The 20,609-nt window shown below is 37.0% G+C and overlaps 3 protein-coding genes across 4 annotated transcripts; 1 reads left to right on the top strand and 2 right to left on the bottom strand.

Annotated features, from left to right (window-relative positions):
- Positions 1-7,250: 7,250 nt before the first annotated feature.
- On the top strand, positions 7,251-12,013 carry LOC122014864 (sulfate transporter 1.3-like). The gene is made up of 14 exons (XM_042571353.1): positions 7,251-7,667; positions 8,691-9,055; positions 9,133-9,181; positions 9,261-9,468; positions 9,537-9,711; positions 9,792-9,857; positions 9,943-10,056; positions 10,140-10,256; positions 10,347-10,473; positions 10,560-10,846; positions 10,930-11,120; positions 11,229-11,314; positions 11,418-11,494; positions 11,568-12,013. Exons 2-14 carry the CDS (start codon positions 8,720-8,722, stop codon positions 11,709-11,711), a joined length of 1,977 nt encoding a protein of 658 aa, XP_042427287.1. The 5' UTR covers positions 7,251-7,667; positions 8,691-8,719; the 3' UTR covers positions 11,712-12,013.
- Positions 12,014-12,340: 327 nt separating this feature from the next.
- On the bottom strand, positions 12,341-15,171 carry LOC122014866 (UPF0047 protein YjbQ-like). Its single transcript, XM_042571354.1, has 7 exons — positions 14,913-15,171; positions 14,621-14,681; positions 14,423-14,517; positions 14,292-14,325; positions 12,862-12,916; positions 12,731-12,773; positions 12,341-12,562 (listed from the first exon to the last, which is right to left on the bottom strand). Exons 1-7 carry the CDS (start codon positions 15,117-15,119, stop codon positions 12,491-12,493), a joined length of 567 nt encoding a protein of 188 aa, XP_042427288.1. The 5' UTR covers positions 15,120-15,171; the 3' UTR covers positions 12,341-12,490.
- Positions 15,172-16,204: 1,033 nt separating this feature from the next.
- LOC122015468 (diacylglycerol O-acyltransferase 2D-like) lies at positions 16,205-18,021 on the bottom strand. Of its 2 annotated transcripts, XM_042572373.1 has the most exons (9): positions 17,809-18,020; positions 17,659-17,733; positions 17,486-17,571; positions 17,302-17,408; positions 17,046-17,201; positions 16,860-16,946; positions 16,678-16,775; positions 16,504-16,591; positions 16,205-16,428 (listed from the first exon to the last, which is right to left on the bottom strand). In XM_042572373.1, the coding sequence occupies exons 1-9, from the start codon at positions 17,961-17,963 to the stop codon at positions 16,327-16,329; spliced, it is 954 nt and encodes a 317-aa protein (XP_042428307.1). In that variant the 5' UTR covers positions 17,964-18,020; the 3' UTR covers positions 16,205-16,326. The 2 variants fall into 2 exon arrangements, with proteins under 2 accessions (XP_042428307.1, XP_042428305.1); XM_042572371.1 differs by having other exon boundaries at positions 17,486-17,733; positions 17,809-18,021.
- Positions 18,022-20,609: the final 2,588 nt, after the last annotated feature.

The raw sequence follows: 20,609 nt of genomic DNA on the forward strand, positions 1-20,609 counted from the left end.
GGGGTTCCGGTTTGTTGCTGGGCAGGTTTTGTGCGTTAAAATTGGGTTTTTGGTGGTTCTCCCTTGTTAGGTTAAGGAGTTTTGAGACCAGTTATACGTAGATTAATTTGGACCAGTCAGTTGATACTATGCCTGCTTGTACGGTAGGTTCGTAAGTATTAAAGATTATTTTCAATCTCAAGTGAAGAAGCTTAGCGTCGTGTATCTTGCAATGCTGAGTGCCTTCCCTTCTGCTATTTTGCTTGGATGCTTTCTCCATCTCCATCAAATACTGCAGTTATTCCTTCACCCCTCTTTTTTTCGATTCTGGCGATTCTATGAAATTTACAGTTTATTTTCTTCTAAGGTTCCTGTTTGTTGCTGGGCAGGTTTTTGTGTTTAAAAATGGTTTCTTGGTGGCACTCCCTGATTAGGTTAGCGAGTTTGAGTTCAGTTGTAACGATCAGTCAGTTGATCAGATGCCTACTGGTTTGGTAGGAATGTAATGTAACTTGACATAGTATATCTGTTTTTAATGCAATTTCTATCAACTTCAACGGGTCACTAATTTTGGTGTTTGCTTGTTTGGTCAGCGCCTATGTAAAATCACAAATTATTCTTGCTTTTGTGTTAAAATGTTGAATGCAATGAGATTATCATTATTCTCAGGGGTGATTACATGAACACTTTTATGCAACTTTTTTTCTTAGAAGTTTGTTTGATATGTTCTTTAGTTTGTGTAGTTTGTGTCACTTTGTATTTATGCGCTGTGTGATTTTTTTTTTTTTTTTGCAGAAAAGAATGCTAATTATCCTGTCAAGGTTAGTGGAGTTGACATTTCTCCATATCCCATTAGAAGGGGCGAGCAAACTACATTCAATATCTCAGCATCTACTGGTAGGAAAACATGCTTGCAGTGTCAATTATTTTAATTGTTTTTCTCCTTTAGTATGCATGTCGTTGTTCTTTGGTCAATAATTGTAAGATTAGTTTACTATTGTTGTCATGGAATTAACACACATAAAATACATCTTGATTCTCAAGCTAACTTCAATTAAAAATATACCATGATAATGCAATTCCATTTATTCACAATGGAATTGTGAACTCCAAATTCAGATTGAGAGAATTTTTCATTTAGAATTTGCCCGGGTAATGTAAATTCATATGCCTTGCCCTTAAAAGTAAGGGTGACAATTCAGGTCGGGTTCAGGTTGGCGGATTCGGGTTGGTAGGTTGACGGGTTGGAACATCAAAACCTAAACCCGACCTGTTTAATATTTTAGGTCAAATTGTTCGACCTAAACTTGACCCGTTTATCTGTATTTGATCAAACCTGACCTGAAATGACCTACAATCAGAATCCAATCCAAACTCGACCCAACCCGAAATGATCCATTTATAAAACATGCTCATCTTAACTCGAACTCAACCCGAACCCGACCTGAAAAGATTCATTTTATTAAAATATGCTTATTTAAACCCAAACTCAACTAGAATCCGACCCAAACCCGACCCAAAAATATTTATAAACGGGTTCGCAGGTTGTAGTCAGATCATTTTAGGTTGAACCCAACTTGTTTATTAATTGCGTCAGGTACTCAAAAGTAGCGATGAAGACAAGTGGATAAATTGATGTATGGTAAAGCTTCTGCAAGAACTATGCCAACTCAGTGATGATGAAAATTGGATTTTAAGATGCATGGTAAAGAAAGGCCATTGTTAGATTCTCTTGTGGGGGCCTAAACATAGACAAAACTCTTTGTCCCTTCCTGATCCACAATCCTCAATTCATGGACAGAATAACCATGAATGGAGCAAATAGTTGTGTCAATTGGTGCTGGAAGTTTTATCTAAGCCTCAATCTTTTGTTGTACAATGACTTGGTGGAAATTGACCTTTTTGTTCAATAGAGATGCATACAGAGCTCCTCAAACAACAAAAATTAATCAATCTACAGTATATTGCTGACAAGGGAATGAACACTAACTTGAGCATTGGTTGCTGAGGGAGAATATCAGTTGTTCTTGGAGATATTATTTTCTTGTCGGAGTAGAGAATATCTGAATCAGTTTGTATTGACCCTCCACATAATAGAAAGGCGATGACAGAAATGACCTTGGCTAGTGGAAAAGAAGATTGAATAGATGTTAACCTCGCACCAAAGTTGAATTACTGATTATGGTCTTCGCCATCAGCCTCATTCTTTGCTGGGCCTTGCATCAGTACGGATCTCTGCCAAGGAGAGAAGCAAAATCTTAAATTTCGTAACCATCTCCAAGTGTTTATTCTGACTTCTTATTTACTCAAAATGTTATTCTAGATTTCATCCAAAGCTCCAAATTGTTTTACTCTTGAGCAAACACCATATTGCATTTTGATATGACACTTTCAAATGTGAGCTCTGGCTGGTGTTGATAGATGCACTAATGAGCTGCCATTTCTGTTTGAGATGTGCAAATATTCCTTCATTTAGTTTGCGAACTTCTACCTAAATTATTTCCCAAGGTCATCTTTTAGAATTCTTTATGTTTCTTACAAAATTTACAAATCGAAATAACATAAACATAGGACAATTATACAAATGTGATACAACTGAATTTATTAATTGTTTTTTGAACTCGAAAGTGGATTGCCCTATCAAATTGGCAAGCTGGTTTGCAAAATGGTTTGATCTGTAAAATTGGCTAGCCACTTCAGTTTCTGATCCATTTTACATAGTGATTGTGAATTAGATGGATGCATATGGCAATAGTACACACTGCGCGGTATTGTAGGAAGGGCATTCTCAGCTGACCTAAAAACCTTTTTCTCATAAACAAATGTAGAGTATATTAAGTGGATGCCTACATGATGCTTGGAAGCTATTTCCACTAAGGGTCTGTGGATGGACAAACATACGAAGTTAGAAACATGCTTACTTTTGTTGGCTAACCATTCTATTGTTACAAGAAGATATTATTTAGGGCTTTGTTGCCATTGCTAGTAACTAATTTTATCAATTAGCTATGTTTTGGATTTCAGTTGGTACTACTTGTATCTTACCTCAGTTCTTATGGAGAGTAATCATATTCTACTGTAAAGGATAGATTGACATCTTCCTACTGTTATTTTTAAAATGAAATTAGTTTCTTTCTAGAATAAAAATTAAAGAATCTCTTAATCCATATACTATATTTCTAGGACTACACTTACTTGAACAATTAAAAAATTAGTAAAACAAGGAAAAAAATTTAATTGATGAATTTAATAAATTAGGTAATAAAGTTTCTTTATGTTCTGATATTTGGAATGATCATTAGCAAACGCATTCGTATATGGGTGTAACTTGTTATTGGATCGATAACTCTTGGAACTTCTAAAAAAAATTGTTAGCTTATAAAATTTTTGATAAAACACAAAATGCTCAGAACATCGCACAATTATTATATTTAATTTTAGAAGAATATGGATTAACTCATAAAATATTTTCAATATCATTAGATAATACTAGTTCCAATACCGCTTGTATAGATGATCTAAAATTTGTTTGTCAACCTATTATTGGTGGTTTATTTTTTTCATATTCGTTGTGTATGTCATGTTTTAAATTTATGTGTTCAAAATGAATTAAAAATTTTTAAAAAATTATATTAAATCAATTAGAATTGCAATTTCTTATTTATGGCCCACCCATTTATAATGAAACAATGGGATAAGTTTTGTAAAACTAATGAAATGAGATCTAAAAAATTTTAACGTGATGTACCAACATGTTAGAATTCAACATACAAATTATTACATGATTCATTTTAATATAAAGAATTATTAATTTTATTTTTTGCACAAAATATTAACACTAATATATATATATATATATATATATTTTCACAACAATAGAATATTTGAAATAGTATTTGTAAAAATTTAAAAGTATTTAATGATGCAACCGAACAACTTTCTGGCGCTTATTACCCCATTACTCAAGTAGTTTTAGAAGATTTTTCTAATATAGTATTAGTTTTAAATGAACATATTAATAATGAATATTTATCTTCTTGCATTTTAGCTATGAAAACTAAATGGGAAAAATATTTTAATTTTATTCCTAAAATTTATTTAATTGTATTTGCTTTAGATTCTATATTTAAATAAGAAGTTTTACAAGAAATGTTAACTTTATATTACGACGCTTTAAGTTCCTGATCCAGTTAATATTATATATAATGTTATAATTTATTTATATGATATTTATAATCAATATTATGCAAAATATAGAATACAAACTAATATTTCTGAAATACAACAAACTACTAGTAGTAATTTAAAACTTACAAAAGCACAATTTTATTAAAAGAACGGACGAAACGTCCACGAGAATCCTCAAGTTCCACATAGGAAAAATTATTTTAAGACTTCTTTTGATTTTAATGAAGCACATAGCGAAAATTTCAATATCTTAAAGTAGTGATCACATAAGGCTCAAAGCTTTTTCGTCCTCTCCGTGATCACCAAAGAAATTTTAGCATGTGGAGCAGACGTTCAGTGCCGACAGCAACATATTAGATGAACAACGATCAACTTTATTTCCCGACTTATTCGAAGCACAAACATTACCCGACGATTGGACTAGAGCCGAGAAAAGAATTCAAGGAATGTAACTTTTAAACGACGAAGTTGAAGATTTTGATATTGGAGGAACGAATACAACAAGAACGGAAAATGGAAGTGAGTGACAACGCCACTTTCAAATGTAAAAGGGTAAAAATGTAAAAGAACTACGTGAACTTTGATTTCTTTATACCATAAGGGGATACGTAGACAACTTAAATGAGTGCAAGCCCTTTTGTTAAATAAATTTTATATTTTATATTTTTTATTTTTTAATATAATAATCTTGAACCGTGGTGAACCATGGCGAACTGTGAACCAAGCCGTGAACCGACAGTTCCAAACCGTTGAACCGTCGGTTCCGAACTATCGAACCGTCAATTCTGAACCGTCAAACCATTGATTCCGAACCGTGGTTAGATCTAGTTGTAATACATGATAGACTTGGCTTTTCCTTGCATTGCAACGATCACAGCAGTCAACTTCAGTGGCCAAGTTAGAAAGATTAGGATAAGACGAAAGTAGATGTGATTAAAACCAAAGTATCGAAGGCTAAGATCAATGACAATTAAATCTCTGTGATCACCATTAAATTGACCTAAATTCAGGAGTTAGTTAGAAACTTGAACTAAAGTGCGCGATAAACTGGCCCAACTACAGGTAATCCGAGATCCATCAGTGCTGATAAGAACAACAAACAATCAAGGGTTTGAAAGTCTGACCAGTTTTGGTTAATGCTTATAGAGAGCATTTAGAATCTGAATCTAAGAAGTCAAGACATCAAAACTTACAGATACTAGATTCTCAAGACTTTTACATTTTCTGTATGGTATGACAAAAAATTGCTTGTATCATGTCAACATAATTAATAGGAAAAAAAACTAGATATGAAGAGAACAAATCAGATTGGGTAGTTCTTCCGGTGAGGAGTGTGTAGTGACGGTCTGCTGCTGTAATATGATTCTTTTCATTTTGAGGGAAATTTTCGCATCAAGTTAAACCTCCTCTTATCCACTTAGACATTGTTGTATGGCATTTGTGCTAGCCTTGAGTGCACTATCTACCTTCCAAATTCACCTTAGTCAACCTCTTCCATGGGAATTCACTTTCTTTCAATTTGCTTAATCACCTTTTTTTCAATTGTAACTTCCCCTACTTCCATTCACTTGAAGACTTCCAGTCTATCACAACTTCCCCTCCTCAAGTAAACTGATTCTAAATCTATAATAGTTGAATGAATGCCAAGAAATTACATGTTAAACCATTTCCCGTTATCAACAATCACAAGAAAAGGTTAAGATGGGTTATTGGACATACAACCAAAATGAAATCTCTTCCTAGCATGTTAAAGATCAAATTGTCAGGTTAAAGATCAACTGTCAACAAAGGTTTCCTTTTCTACAGGAAAATCATACATTTTATATCCAGAAAGCAATAAAGAAATTCGCAATGGTACCAATGAAAAGAAGGAAACTTCACAAAATGAACAAAAAAGGAAAAATCTCACCTGGTTGAGGTCCAGATTGGCCGACCAAGAATGGACAAGTTTCAGGAAGTATTGGTACATCTCGGTCGCCGATCCAAACACCTTCGGCCCTAGACTCGCTCCCTCGGTCCTTACTTCTTCCAATGACTCCTCCACCTTCTGCTTCCGACGCTTCGAATCGCGGCCCTCTACATTCCCCTCCTCCCTTCCCCGTTTCTCGGCGCCACATTCGCATTCCTTCAGCATCTCGACCAATAGGAGCTTCTCTACACATTCGCTCGCCTCTCACGCTGCATTCTCCTCGCGCTCGACCAACTGGAGCTTCTCTACATGTTCGCACGCCACCAGCAACTCCCCCGCCGCATGCTCCTCGCGCGCAACCTACCGGAGCTTCTCTGCGAACTCTTCCGCCATGATCGAAGATAAAACGCCGAGGATGGCGGTTCGAATTTCGAGTGAAACAAACCCTAGCCATCCACTTATGGCGATTTAGAATCTTTAGATCGTCATGCCGGCGCGAACTTGATGCGGCCACATTAGGCCCATTAAGAGTGCGGCCCGCATGATCTGCTCTGGGGACCATATTAGGCCCATTAAGAGTGCGGCCGGCATGATCTGCTCTGGGGACCACATTAGGCCCATTAAGAGTGCGGCCGGCATGATCTGCTTTGGGGACCACATTAGGCCCAAATCAATAGCGTTGACTTGCAAAAGTGTGGCATTATTGGGCAAGTCCTCTAGTCAAAGTCATACATCGAAAAAGTCAAAAAGGATCTATGTTTTTCAAATGTGATGAGAGTTCAACCATTAATCATTGCGTTACGTTATGATCGTAAAATCTTTCTTATTGATTTTATTTGAAAAAGGAAAAAAAAAAAAAGAATTATTGCACCAAGTCTTCAAAGTCTCTCCTTTTGTTTCACATTGAGTCATTTGTCATTGTCTCCTAATGAAAATTAAATGAGGTGATAATGTCATTTTGTCTTCATTTAGACTAATTTTATTCCATCTCAATTTCTTTTTTCCTATAGTCCTTGATTTTAAGTTAATTTACAACAAAACCAACTTAAGTGCTTGTTTTTGGCACACAATTTATAATGGTAAATTTAGGGAACTCCGGGGGGCAATATGAAATTCTCTCCGTCCGCATAAAAGACTGAGAAAAGTCGCGCAGAAAAGCATTTGTTTATTATTTTTGTGAACGGGAACAAACGCCACGGATTTGGGCGAGGCGATTTCCGCCAAGCAGAAAAGTTGGGAGAAGCTTGGACCGACGACTATAGGTAGCATCGACCATGGATAGGAAGCTTGCTGTCATTCAACGAATGTGGACAGGTTCGGGCCATTCCTCAGTTTTCCAAAGCAGTCTCTATCCGCTCCCTCGTCAAAGTTCCACTGGGCGCGGAGGCGAGGAGCAGATCGACGGTAGTGAATGAGGCAGGAAGCTGGCGATCGGAGGATTTAATCGTCTCTGCAACAGTGCTCGCGCATGCGATTCATTGTTTCGAATCTGTGGAACTGCGGTGGTAGCGGTGGTGGGAGCGAGATTTGGGAGGAAGTGGAGGCAATCGTCAGTGGCTCCCAAGTACAGATTTAGTTTGGCTTCCTGAAGGTCAGTTCTGATTGGTTTCTTCCCCCTTCCTTTTTTTTTTGTTTCGTTTATTGTAGTGCTTGTTGCCCTCGAAAGGTCCACTCTTCCCACTAGATCCGTATCTCCTTTCCTTTTCCTCTTTCTCCATTGAATAGTTGGAGGAAATGCAAATCTAGGTTGCTTTTTGTTCGTCTCCATCTCGATGATAAATTGATAATTCGGTTTAAGAGCTTTGTGCACACCCAACGTTGAACCCCTTTTGTAAGCGTGGCCATGTGATTTTCCCTAGTAATAAATGTTAAATAGTGTCTCCATAGTCGAAGAGAACGAACCCTTTTTTTTTCTTTCTTTACAAATTGATGATCATCATCGATTTTCTGCTTCATTGGACTTTGTGAAAGCGATCGTTATTGACATATATAAATTCCAAAGAACATTTTGCAGATCGCCTAACAAGTCAACTCTTGTAGGCTGATCCTATAGATTGCCACTAGTACTATCAATCAAGCAATAAAATTTGGATGAATGTTTGACCAGGAACCTGCTTTAGATTTGTATTAATTTTAATGAGAAAGAAATTTCTATCATTCTTCACTAGCTTGAATACAGTCTTTATAACATCTAGATTCAGAATCGGCAATAGTTGTTTGAGAGAGTTGAGGAATTCAAATAGGATATGTGGTTCGGTGCTATATATTGGGTTTGAGCAAATTACATATGATTTGCTGGTTTTTGCGATTAGATTTTCTGGTATAAGTATAACTGATAATTCTATTAGGTACTTGAAATACTATATTCATGAAATTAATATGTTTCAAACGTAAATCTTGTGTCTTTTTTTTTTTCTTCCTTCTCCTTCTTTTCTCATGATTCTAGAACATGGCGTGTTTTTTTCAAAACAACTGCATTATCTTTTGATGCCGTCTCTTTTGTTGAATCTGAACCTAATCTCTTTTTCTTTTGTTTTCTTGTGTCACATTGTCTTCTTAAATTTCAACAACTCCTTTGATTTCTGAACATTCTTGTGCTTCTTCTCAAATTCAGAACTCCTGCTTCTACGAACAAACTGAGCAATGGTGCAGCCAGTCTCTGCTGAAGCTGATAACAATAATTTCGAGGCACGCGGCCTTTCTTCCTCTCACAATCTGACTGAGAATTCAAAGGATATTCACAAGGTGGGACTCCCACAGAGGAGGAAGCTCGTCAGTGAGTTTGCAGACACATTCAAAGAGACATTCTTTGCAGATGATCCTCTGCGCCCTTACAAGGATCAACCCAGAGCAAGGAAGCTGGTGTTGAGCCTTCAGTTCTTGTTTCCAATCCTCGAATGGGGAAGAAACTACAACCTTACTAAGTTGAAAGGTGACCTTATTGCCGGCTTAACGATAGCTAGTCTTTGCATCCCTCAGGTACGCATAACTGGAAACAGTTAAATTGTTTGATTCTATTATATATAATTTCTGAGGCCATTTCTCTCTTTGAATAGGACATTGGTTACGCTAAGCTAGCTAACATGGATCCAAAATATGGGCTCTGTAAGTTATACTTCTTTAGAACACGAGAATTGAAACTTTACAAACAAGCAACTAATTTTGTTTTTCTCCACATTGTCAGACTCTAGTTTTGTTCCGCCACTAATATATGCGGCAATGGGTAGCTCAAGGGACATTGCTATTGGACCGGTGGCGGTCGTCTCTCTCTTGATCGGAACTCTTGTAAGGAAGGAAATAGATCCTACAACTAACAAGGAAGAATATCAGCGGCTTGTATTTACAGCAACCTTCTTTGCTGGTGTCACTCAGGCAGCACTTGGTTTCCTGAGGTGATCTCTATCTTTTTCTCTGATATGTGTGTGTGGAAAGGTAATCCAGCATCTATTATGTGTCACAGATTAGGGTTTCTTGTTGAATTCCTATCGCATGCTGCCATTGTTGGATTTATGGCTGGAGCTGCAATCACAATTTCACTTCAGCAGCTGAAAGGATTTCTTGGAATTAAAAATTTTACTAAGAATACAGATATCGTTTCAGTGATGAAGTCGGTTTGGGGTTCTGTTCACCATGGGGTATAGCTACAAACTATCCACTGTTTTCTCTTGCGAGGTGGATGTTTGGCAAATCTGATTCAAATTTTATCATGTTGCAGTGGAACTGGCAGACGATAATGATTGGGACGGTCTTTTTGGCATTTCTGTTATCGGCTAAGTACATTGTACGCGCATAATTCTCTTTTCGAAAAGCCTTAAAGAATATAACTCGTATGATTCATGATTTTGAGCAACTCAGTCTCTTTACAGGGAAAGAAAAATAAGAAATTTTTCTGGGCACCTGCAATTGCACCCTTGATATCGGTGGTCCTGTCCACTTTTTTCGTATATATAACCAGGGCCGATGAGCACGGTGTACAGATTGTATGTTCTCAGCTCTGCTACACGTGTTCAAGAAAGGTGAACAAGATTCGAGTTAGATCACTGATTCTTGTTTCATGTTGCAGGTGAGACATATAGATAAAGGACTCAACCCATCCTCGATCAACCGGATTCACTTCCACGGTCATTATGCTGCAAAAGGATTCAGAATTGGTGCGATAGCTGCACTGATAGCTTTGACGGTAATTAACCTCTAAACTTGGTTTCAGAACTAAAAACAAAATTTCCTTTCACAAATTGGAAGTTGAAAAATGATGGTGTGCATGCATCAGGAAGCAATCGCAATTGGAAGAACATTTGCCGCCATGAAAGACTATCAATTGGACGGGAACAAGGAAATGGTTGCACTTGGAACCATGAACATAGTTGGTTCGATGACTTCTTGCTATGTCGCGACCGGTAACATATATAAGTGAATATATTTGTTTTGTGAATGATTGAGAATCACTATGATAATAAGTTATTGAAACATGACTTTCCTGTAGGTTCATTTTCGCGATCTGCTGTCAATTTCATGGCTGGCTGTCAGACAGCGGTGTCGAATATCGTTATGTCACTGATCGTCATGCTTACCTTGCTAGTAATCACGCCCCTCTTCAAATACACCCCAAACGCGATACTTTCTGCCATCATTATTTCTGCCGTGATCAGTCTCATTGATATTGAAGCTGCAACTCTCATTTGGAAGGTCGATAAGTTAGATTTCATCGCATGCATGGGAGCTTTCCTCGGTGTAATTTTTGTATCTGTAGAAATTGGCCTTCTAATCGCTGTAAGTTCTCCTTTCGATCCCCAAAAGCCTTGGTGTTTGCTAATATCAACTGCATTTCAAATAGTCTTTTCCTGCACATATAGGTCGGCATATCAATTGCGAAGATCCTCCTGCAAGTAACAAGGCCTCGAACTGCTTTACTTGGGCATATTCCTCGAACAACGATATATAGAAATGTCGAACAATACCCGGAAGCAACCAAAGTCCCAGGAGCTTTGATAGTGCGAATCGACTCTGCTGTCTATTTCACAAATTCGAACTATGTCAAAGAGAGGTAAAGTTTACGACCTAAGTGACACTAGTCATTGTCTTTAACAATGACTATTAATGGTAAAATTCATACTGTTCTTTCAAAAACTAACAACTCGCTAACATATTGCAGGATCCTTAGATGGTTGAGGGACGAAGAAGAGCAGCTAAATGCTAAAATTCTCCCAAAAATAACTTTCTTGATAGTCGAAATGTCCCGTGAGCAGCAAAACTCTTCTCTTCACATTCTTATTCAATGATTGAGAGATGTAAATTAAAGTATATATCATTTACCCCTTTTGGTCGCCTCATCATCTTGCAGCTGTTATAGACATTGACACGAGCGGAATCCATGCCTTCGAAGAACTGTATAGGACTCTCCAAAAGCATGAAGTCCAGGTTAGTCGTGTTATAGTTCCACTTCTCCAATCTACCAACACCAAAACTAATGTCTACATCATTCTTTCTCTAGCTTGTTCTTGCAAATCCCGGCCCTGTGGTGATTCAGAAACTCCACACGGCCAAGTTCACAGAGCTCATTGGCGAGGACAAGATATTCCTCTCGGTCAGCGAAGCCGTGATGGCTTGTGCTCCAAAATCATTTGAAGTTGTATAGAGTTCGAGCTTGGAGTGTAACGAAGCACACAAAGGGGGATTTCGCTTTCAAGCTCATTCTTCTATAAACTATGATTGGTGAAACGCTCCCTCTCAAAACAAAAGGTGTTGATATTTGTTATGGTAGTCTCATAACAAAATGGATTCCTCTATGAATGTGAAATATTTACAAACAGATTGTAATGTCATAAAGAGGAGACATAGGTTAGTTGAGGCAAAGTTACAATAAGTGGTGTTTTGGATGGCTTTGATGTTTTAAAGTGAAAAGTTAACATCGATTCCCAATATCATTAATGCATTGAATCTTTGACACTGTTAGAGATGTTTCATTCCACCTTCAAATTAGGAGGTATCGTTCATAGAGCAAACCAATCCACAAATCTAGTTGAGGCATTTCAATTAAAATTCAAATTCTTTCAGTCAAAGTACATGCCATTATTAGAGCTACGATGATATCATTCCACCTTCAAATTAGGAGGTATCGTTCATAGAGCAAACCAATCCACAAATCTAGTTGAGGCATTTCAATTAAAATTCAAATTCTTTCAGTCAAAGTACATGCCATTATTAGAGCTACGATGATATCATTCCACCTTCAAATTAGGAGGTATCGTTCATAGAGCAAACCAATCCACAAATCTAGTTGAGGCATTTCAATTAAAATTCAAATTCTTTCAGTCAAAGTACATGCCATTATTAGAGCTACGATGATAATTTTGAGTTGTTCAATGGTTTTTATGTAAAGTACATACCATTAAGGGTGACGACAGTTTATGTAAACTACATACCATTAAGGGTGACGACAATTTTCCGAGGAGTTGCATGATCTCTATGTTCACAGAGCCATATTCCCTGAAACAAAACCAACACAAAACAAGTAGATGGTCAAAAAAAAAAAATCCAATGGCCATAAAAGAAAGAATTTTACAGAGCATTTAGAACTTCATCTGCCGTATTCTGAATCTAAACCCTAATGCATGAGCATTAATTCAATGTTAGTTGAAAATTTTGAGTTTTCACCTGCCAAGTTCCCATGTTCAGACGACCATCAGTAATAGGAATCCTAGACATCAATGATAAAAAGTATCAGCGGCGTCTAGCTTCTGCGATTATTTGAATTATGATATGACAAAGTGGGCTAAAACACGTACGTCAGGGCACACCCAAACATAGATGATTTTATATGGGCAGGCATATCATCAGGTCCTGCAAAGTTATCAACAGATTAAGGATAATTCGATGCTACACTGATTTAAAGCAAAGAATACAATTGCAAAGAACCACCACAACAACAACAACCAAAAAAAATCTCAAATGGATGGGGAACAGGAACCAACAAGATTTCTAATTTTATTATTATTGTTGTTGTTATTTTATTTGTTAAAACAGAAAGAAAAAACCCTACTAAGATTTAGATTTTCATTACCATAAACATCATTTCAAGCTACCAAATGAGAGAAGGAAAGAAAAATACCAAGCTATATATATATATATATATATATCTTGGCAATGATCAACACAAGGTTTGGATAGCTAGAGGTGCCAATGGGGCAGGAATAGCACCTGCCCAAATCAACCTAGTTCATTCCATACCGTGCCAAGAGCATAATTCAAAAGTGATTTCAAATGGGAGAGAGAATGAAAAACTATTGAGGTGTCAATGGAGCAGTAGGTTCATTCTAAATGAGCATAGCCTGGCACTAAATGGCACGTATCAAGCGCAGCCCAAATCATGCCAGGCCAAGCCATATCTTGGGTGGTCCTGCCCACCTCTAAGTATTTGTATATGTCCGATCAATGAGCAAGAGAAAGTTTGGATATCTCCTAAACGAAAAAATCAGAATCATTTCTATCTATTGAATGATTTTGGATGTCAAAAATCATACAGCAAATAGTCTTATATATCCTTACTAGATAAGCATATAATTTAAAGCTACTTCAAGTTAGAACTATTGAAAAAAAAATATATATGAAGGAAAATACCATAGTGAATTCTTCCTTTTAAGTCCTTTCAATGCTCAAAGATTTTACTCAGGCTAAAATCTCTGAAAAACCGTCCATCGTAGTGGATCACAACAATACCCAACTAATGGCTATGAATTTATTAGGGTTCTAATGTCTGAAGGCTTAATCTTAAAGGATCCATATCCAGTAGAGAGCAACCTCTACACCACATTGAAACAAAATGATCAAAAGTTACAAGCTAATAGAGTGAAGTGCTACATAATAGAATAGGTTTCTATGCTTCCTCAAAATGGAGAGAAATCAATTGTGTGCTTTCCTTAAAGAAGAGACGAACCATTCCTGTCTTATGGAAACAGAAAGATAAAGCATGATTAATAGTCTTGCTGCTATTATTCGAGATGGATGGTCGCTTGATTAGAAGAATTATACATAGGGAATGGCAATCATAAGCTCTTCTACAATATTTAATGCCAAGATCAGCACAGCAGGATCAATAAATCGTAGCTGCTTTATCAGCTGATACTGATTTTTCCGGCAATTGTCAGAGATGAAAGAAGGCTATTTCAGTATTGGGTGTTAATGAAATTGGGAGGCTGCAATTTTCACATTTACTCACCTTCCAATGTGTGCTTCCACGGTGCAGATCGACCCTAACACGGTAAGCAAAGGATGAATCATAAGTAAATCGTCAAAAAAAATCCAATTCTATATTTTGCAGTAATCACTAAAGGGACCTATGAATATCACCTCTGGCACAATCCGATTCAGAAATGTTTCAGTGTCGCTCTGAACATCAGAGTCATAATTCTCATTTATGGTGAGAGAAGCACTTGTATGCTGCACTGAACAAGTATTTAACCTTCTGATCAGAAGAACAGCAGCAAAATGCAACGGACAAATTTTTTTTTTTTAATAAAATTGTAATCGCAGTCAACGAAAACTCACGGAAAAGATGAGCAAGGCCGCATTTAAAGCCCGACAAATCTTGTTGTATCTCTTCAACAATCTGGCACAACACCAGAAGCATACGAGTTATGTTTCATCACATTTTCCTATACATCTAGCGTCCATCAGTAAGATATATAAGAGATCAAGTACAACCAAACGCATCTATCGATTGACCAGTGGATCATTTTCCAAACACAACAGGAAAAAAATTGCTTTTTACTGATTACTAAGGGAGATAAAATCAAGCGATGATCGGAAGAAAAATAGACAGATTTGGGGGCGATTGAACCTTGGGGGTGATGAGATGGCATCCGCGCCTCTGAGCAGGGACGACGATAGTCTTCTGTGCCCACTTGGCGGCCATGGCCTCAGAGACAGCACTAGAAATGCCGGCGGCGGCCACGACGAGTGTACGAGGGCCCTTATGGGATCTCAAACGGGGGATCGCAGGAGAGAAGAGAGGCTTGGCGGAGGAGGCAGCCGAGGCGGATCCCATCGGCGATGGAGGACTAAAAGGGAAAAGATAAGGGGCTCGCTCCGAATTCACAATCTTAAAGCGCCAAAAGATCTAGAAGCCGCTGGCTTCTCATAACCTGATGCGCCAAGTGGCAACCGCAGAATAAAATTCTGCGTAGGGGAAAAAACACTTTCACTTTTCTAATTTTATTTAATTTTAAATTTAGTTTAATAATTAACACATGGTAGCAATTGCTACAATGATTTATTTAATTTGTTTAATTTAATATAATAATCAATTATGAGGGCGGTAAATGAATCTTAGTGAACAAGTTTGATATTCCATTTGAAAAAAAAATAATTATTTATATTCATTCAAAATATATATATAATCGATTAAATAAATAAATTTAAATAATTTATTAAACTAAATAAATAAATTTAAATATATATATGTTCAATTTGTTAATATTCGTAAATAACATTTTTTAACAATATTCAAGAACAACATGTGTAAGGACATCTGTAACGCTTTTAACACTCAAACGCGTTAATACTTTTTTTATTTTTTTTTTAATTAAATCAGTAAGCATTAACGCGTTCAAAGAATTAAACGCGTTAATGCTATAGTAACAATAAAAGTGTACCACGTTAGCATTAACGTTTCACATTAACGCCCATTGTAGAAGTCCTAAATCATGTTCATTGATAAATTTTTTATCAATATGCTGAATAAATAAATAAAAAATTAAAATAAACAAACAAACTTAAATTATCAAATTTAATAACCAATAAAATAAGTAAAATTTTTAAACAATTAAACAAGTTTGAATTGAGAACTCTATAATATCTAAACGAATCAAACTCAAACTAAATTTGAATTAAAAGTTTGATAACATCTAAATGAACAAAACTCAAACAAAGCTGGTCAAAAATAAATCAAGTCAAGCTTAAATAATAATTTCAAAGACTTGATTTATTTTAAGCTTGACTTAGCTTAATTTCAATTATCTTACCAAACAAATTTAAACATCTCAAAACTTAACTCAACTAAAATTATATACAACCATATCAATTATGATATAGATTTATGCTAAATTTAGTAGCATTTAGTTGTGGATCACATAAAAAATTAACTACTTAATAACCATCATGACGGTTTACTAATACATATGATCGAGAATTACCCATGATAAAGTCTTGCTTCTACTTTAAAATCACTCAAGAAGTTTACTCGAATTACAACATTATAAGATCCTAAGCTCGAGATTAGGGTAACCAACTCTAGCTTTGTATTTCTCAAATAGCTCTTGAAGGGCACGCACAAATTGAGCATGAGCCTCATCGACCTACATATTGAAAAAAAAAAATCCATTAAAAATAACAATTCGGTAATATTTTTCATATTTGAAACATTTACTCACCTCCTCCAGCGTTGGCTTAGGGTTTCTCTTCACCTCGATGGGTTTTCCCACTACTATATGGAGTGGATGACGAAATGGAATAGGCGATCTATAAATAAATTAATAAATATGAAGAAAAATAAAATAGTATTTTTAAAAAAAAATTAAATATTTTGAGGGCCATAATGTAAATACCCAAATCTTCCTAGAAAAATTGTCGGAGGAAATTTAATGGCTCCGTAAATTCTAGCGGAAAGCTTCTCGCCGGGATTCCACCACTTGTATATCTTATTCTGCCACCAATTAAAATATATATTAATATAAAAAATTATTAAAAATTTATTTTTTTCAATAATAAAATGTATAAAATTTCAGACCTGGCCAAAGCAAAAAACCGGGACCAACGGTCGTCCGGTTTCGATGGCAATTTTAACAAACCCTTTTCTTGATTTGAGGTAGGCAACCTGCTCAAAATATCAGAAATATATTTAATAAATTAACAAAATATAAATACAAATAAATAAATAAATAAAATTAATTATATTAATTTAATGAGATGAAACCTCAGAATCGTGCACCATGTGTACCATCTCCCTTACTCCGCCGGGGACGACGACGACGCTGTAGCCTGCCCCCAAGCACTTCAGGAAGCTCTTCCTCGTCACCGGCACGTGCCCCACCCACGTCCAGATGTGCCTCATGAACGGGATCAAGAACGACTGCACCGATCCCAACAACAACAAAAAGGACCAAATCTTTAGAACAAACAGATCACAGAGAATCAAAAGGGAAAAACCAGGGAGAAGATCGGTGTCTCACAGCGCTGTTCGCCGTGACCTTAATCTTCGGCAGCGGCAAGAGGCCGGCGTGGCTGGAGAGAACTGAGTTGGCGATCGGCACCAGCGAGTGCGGCTCGTAACCGATCACTGGAAAAGGCGGATTGTTTCAGTGGTTTCAGATCGGAAAATTTAAGGTGGGGTTTCTTGGAAGAGTTAGCGATCACCGTAAGCTTGGTCGGGGTCGAAGGCGTCGACGTCGTCGGCGTGAAGGGTGATGGGGAAGTAGCCAGTTATGTGCTTGAGGATGTACCTAAAGATCTCAAAAAAGAAACGATTTTGAGATGAAAGGAAGATAAATCTGCCGGTGGAGTTTCGATTGATGGCGAAAAGGAAGCACCTTGACAGTCGGTTTCCGAAGTTGCTCTTGTCGTCGACGGGGATCACCAGAGTGAGGAGGAGGAAGCCGGCGACCCTGCGTTGGAGGAAGAATGGTGAGATAGGAGTAGGGAGATGGAGGCGGAGGGAAGGAAGACATCAGGCGGCTCACGCGGCGAAATAGCGAGCGGGGAGGAGCAGCGCGGCGCCGAGGAGCACGGCGGCGTTGATGTGGAGGAAGCCGACGTACAGGAGGAGGGCGACGGCGGAGTGGAAGAAGGAGGTGCTTCCGGTGGTGGTTGGTCGGGACACCGCCGGGTCTGCCATCGTCGTCCCTTCCTTCACTGGCTGTAAAGTCGCTTCTTTAAAGAGGATCGGTCTAAATAAACAGAAGGATTTAATTTGATTTTTTTTTAAATATATAGTTTTTTCTAAAAAACTAATTTCTCCCTGACACATTTATAAGGCTGACCCACACTATAATTACGGGTGTCAGATTACATGGACGCCAGGGGATCCTGCCCTCCATTACATGGGGGTGATATGGTTACCGCCCGTGAACCTCTTAATTTTTTCCCCCCATTTTTTTAACCTAAATTTTAATTTTTTAAAAAATAATAATAATTAATATTCACGGAATATACAGCATATCAAATCTTTTATATATATAAACAAAAATAAAATTTATTACTTCTCTTTTACAGTTATTTGGTTACACTAGTCCATCAACCGCATTAACAACATTTATAACTCTGGATGAGCAGGAATCCTTAATCCGTTTTTAGCGGACCAGTTTTTGATATATTATAATAATTAAAGAGATTTAATGGTCCTTATCTGAGGATTGAATCTCTTTAATCATTATCTCTGATCAGGGACGGATCAGATAGACGGGACCAAGGATCCCGTCTGCTCTGGGATATTCTCATATATGAAACACGTGGCAGTGTCAAGCAAAGGACACGTGGCTTGGTACATTAGATTTTAAATTCATCATGTCTCATAGATTGTCTCTAATTTGTTAGCATCCTTGAAATATGACATTGCAATTCAAAATAATTTGCTTGCTGGCCAACTAACTCAACAACCCATTTAATGCCGATCCTACTCGATACCTAAACTCATTTCCATTCATTTAACGGCAATTTCTCAAAGCGCGCCTAGAGTTTCCGAATAATCAAAAAGTGTACCTAAATTTTATATTTCTAAAGGCACCCCTCATTTCCATTTTATCCCTCCCATCAATGATTGATTTCATTTTTCAAAACATCCTAGCCATATTTAATATTTTTTTTTTAAAAAAAAAAGGCAACATTTCATTAGTTCAGCGCCCTTACTTTAACATCTCTCTTCACAGGGAAAACAAATCTTCTCTTTATACTCGGGGAAAGCAAGTATCTTCTCTCTCAACCCGCTGAAAGCAATCTCTCTCTTGTTGTTAAAAACATCAGAAATCAAAATCCTACCCACATGCCATCTTATTTTCCTCTCAACTTGTGGCAAGAGATAGGATTTTCATCAAAACTCATCTACTAATAAGTTTTCCCTAATGCATTTGAGTTTACAGTTTAGTTTGCTTTATCATCTTGCGTCTCAACGGCGACGCTGGAAATTTCTCTCTTCTCCTATTATAAAATGTACTCCTATTTCAGAATGATAAGATATTTCAACTAGGGATGAGTAATTAGGTTAAAATCGAACTAAATTAATTGACGAACTGATTTTTTTTAACAAGCCAAACCGATCAAATTTAAAATAAACAAACAAACTAAACCGATAAAATTGTAGCATCGAAAAGATACTAGAGGGGGTGAATAATATTCATCACTTTTTCAATTATAACAATTAAAATAAAAGCAGTGGAAAAGAGAAAAGAGAAAGGACAAATAACAGACGCTAACACACGTATTTTTACTTGGTTCAGAGTTTTCGACGACTCATACTTCAAGGTTTGTACTCATTGAGTTTTTTTCGTTTGGCAATTGCTATCAACTCCAAAATAGGGTTACAAAATTTGAGTACACAAATTGTAAAATGAATGTTACCAACAAGAAAAAGTAGAAACACAATTATTTGATCGTCAGTTATTGGAGCAGCCTTTTGATATCGTCGTAGTCTTCTCAAAGAAGTGCACGAGTATGAAAGTCAGAGTAAGTAATCTAAAGAAGGCTCTGGTCGAAATCCTTTTAATAGGCTCTTTCTGGGCACTCGGACTGTTGGGACACTTTGGAGCTAGAGGGGGATGAGGGTGAATAGCTTCTCGCGCCTTGTCGATGATGATGTGTAGCGGATAAACTTGACGCAAAGCTCCCCAATACTAACAAGATGGATTTACTTAGTATCCACCTCAAACGAGGTAACTAATCCAAGAATCTGACCCTTTTTCATACATCCACTATGTAAACCCTCCTTCTTGGAAACACTCTGAATGCGGAGAAGCCTTGTACAAGCTCTTAAAACAAAGATACAAGAAGGAGAACAAAAGAAGCTAATACAATATAAAATCTTACAAGATTTACAACAAATGAAACTCTATCTTCTTACTTCTTCCTTGTAGACACCTCTTGATCAACTTAGAAGTGCAGCAACACTTCTCTCTAAGTCTCCAAGAATCTGGTGTGAAGTTGTGTGAGCTCGGTGAAGATAGTCGGGGAAGAGATGTCGTGAACAGTGCACACAAATCCCTTTTCTTCCTGCATAACAACTATATTTTCAACCTTAATCGACTACCCCAGTCGATTAAGCTTTGCTGAATCGATTAGTCAGATTGATTCAGCAACATTCTATTCGATCGCGAGAAACGGCTTAAGCGATTAACATGATTGCTTAAACTTCAAACAGAAACATTCTGTTCGAAGCAAAAGGGGTCGTAAGCGATTGTTATAATCTCTTACGTTGTGTCTAATCGATTGATTTAATCGATTAGGCACCTCTGTGCACTCGCATCAACCAACTCTTAAGAGATTAAGAAAA

This window comes from Zingiber officinale, chromosome 8B (genome assembly GCF_018446385.1).
Source record: "Zingiber officinale cultivar Zhangliang chromosome 8B, Zo_v1.1, whole genome shotgun sequence".
NCBI classification, from domain to species: Eukaryota; Viridiplantae; Streptophyta; class Magnoliopsida; order Zingiberales; family Zingiberaceae; genus Zingiber; species Zingiber officinale.

Coding starts and splice junctions, on each gene's coding strand:
- LOC122014864 (XM_042571353.1), top strand. CDS start 8,720: ATGGTGCAGCCAGTCTCTGCTGAAGCTGATAACAATAATTTCGAGGCA. Junction 9,712..9,791: donor GGGGTTCTGTTCACCATGGG/GTATAGCTACAA, acceptor ATCATGTTGCAG/TGGAACTGGCAGACGATAAT. Junction 11,495..11,567: donor TCCAAAAGCATGAAGTCCAG/GTTAGTCGTGTT, acceptor TTCTTTCTCTAG/CTTGTTCTTGCAAATCCCGG.
- LOC122014866 (XM_042571354.1), bottom strand. CDS start 15,119: ATGGGATCCGCCTCGGCTGCCTCCTCCGCCAAGCCTCTCTTCTCTCCT. Junction 14,326..14,422: donor TGAATCGGATTGTGCCAGAG/GTGATATTCATA, acceptor TTACCGTGTTAG/GGTCGATCTGCACCGTGGAA. Junction 12,774..12,861: donor ATGTTTGGGTGTGCCCTGAC/GTACGTGTTTTA, acceptor ATTGATGTCTAG/GATTCCTATTACTGATGGTC.
- LOC122015468 (XM_042572371.1), bottom strand. CDS start 17,963: ATGGCAGACCCGGCGGTGTCCCGACCAACCACCACCGGAAGCACCTCC. Junction 17,409..17,485: donor CGACCCCGACCAAGCTTACG/GTGATCGCTAAC, acceptor CGCCTTTTCCAG/TGATCGGTTACGAGCCGCAC. Junction 16,592..16,677: donor ATTTTTCTAGGAAGATTTGG/GTATTTACATTA, acceptor ATTTATTTATAG/ATCGCCTATTCCATTTCGTC.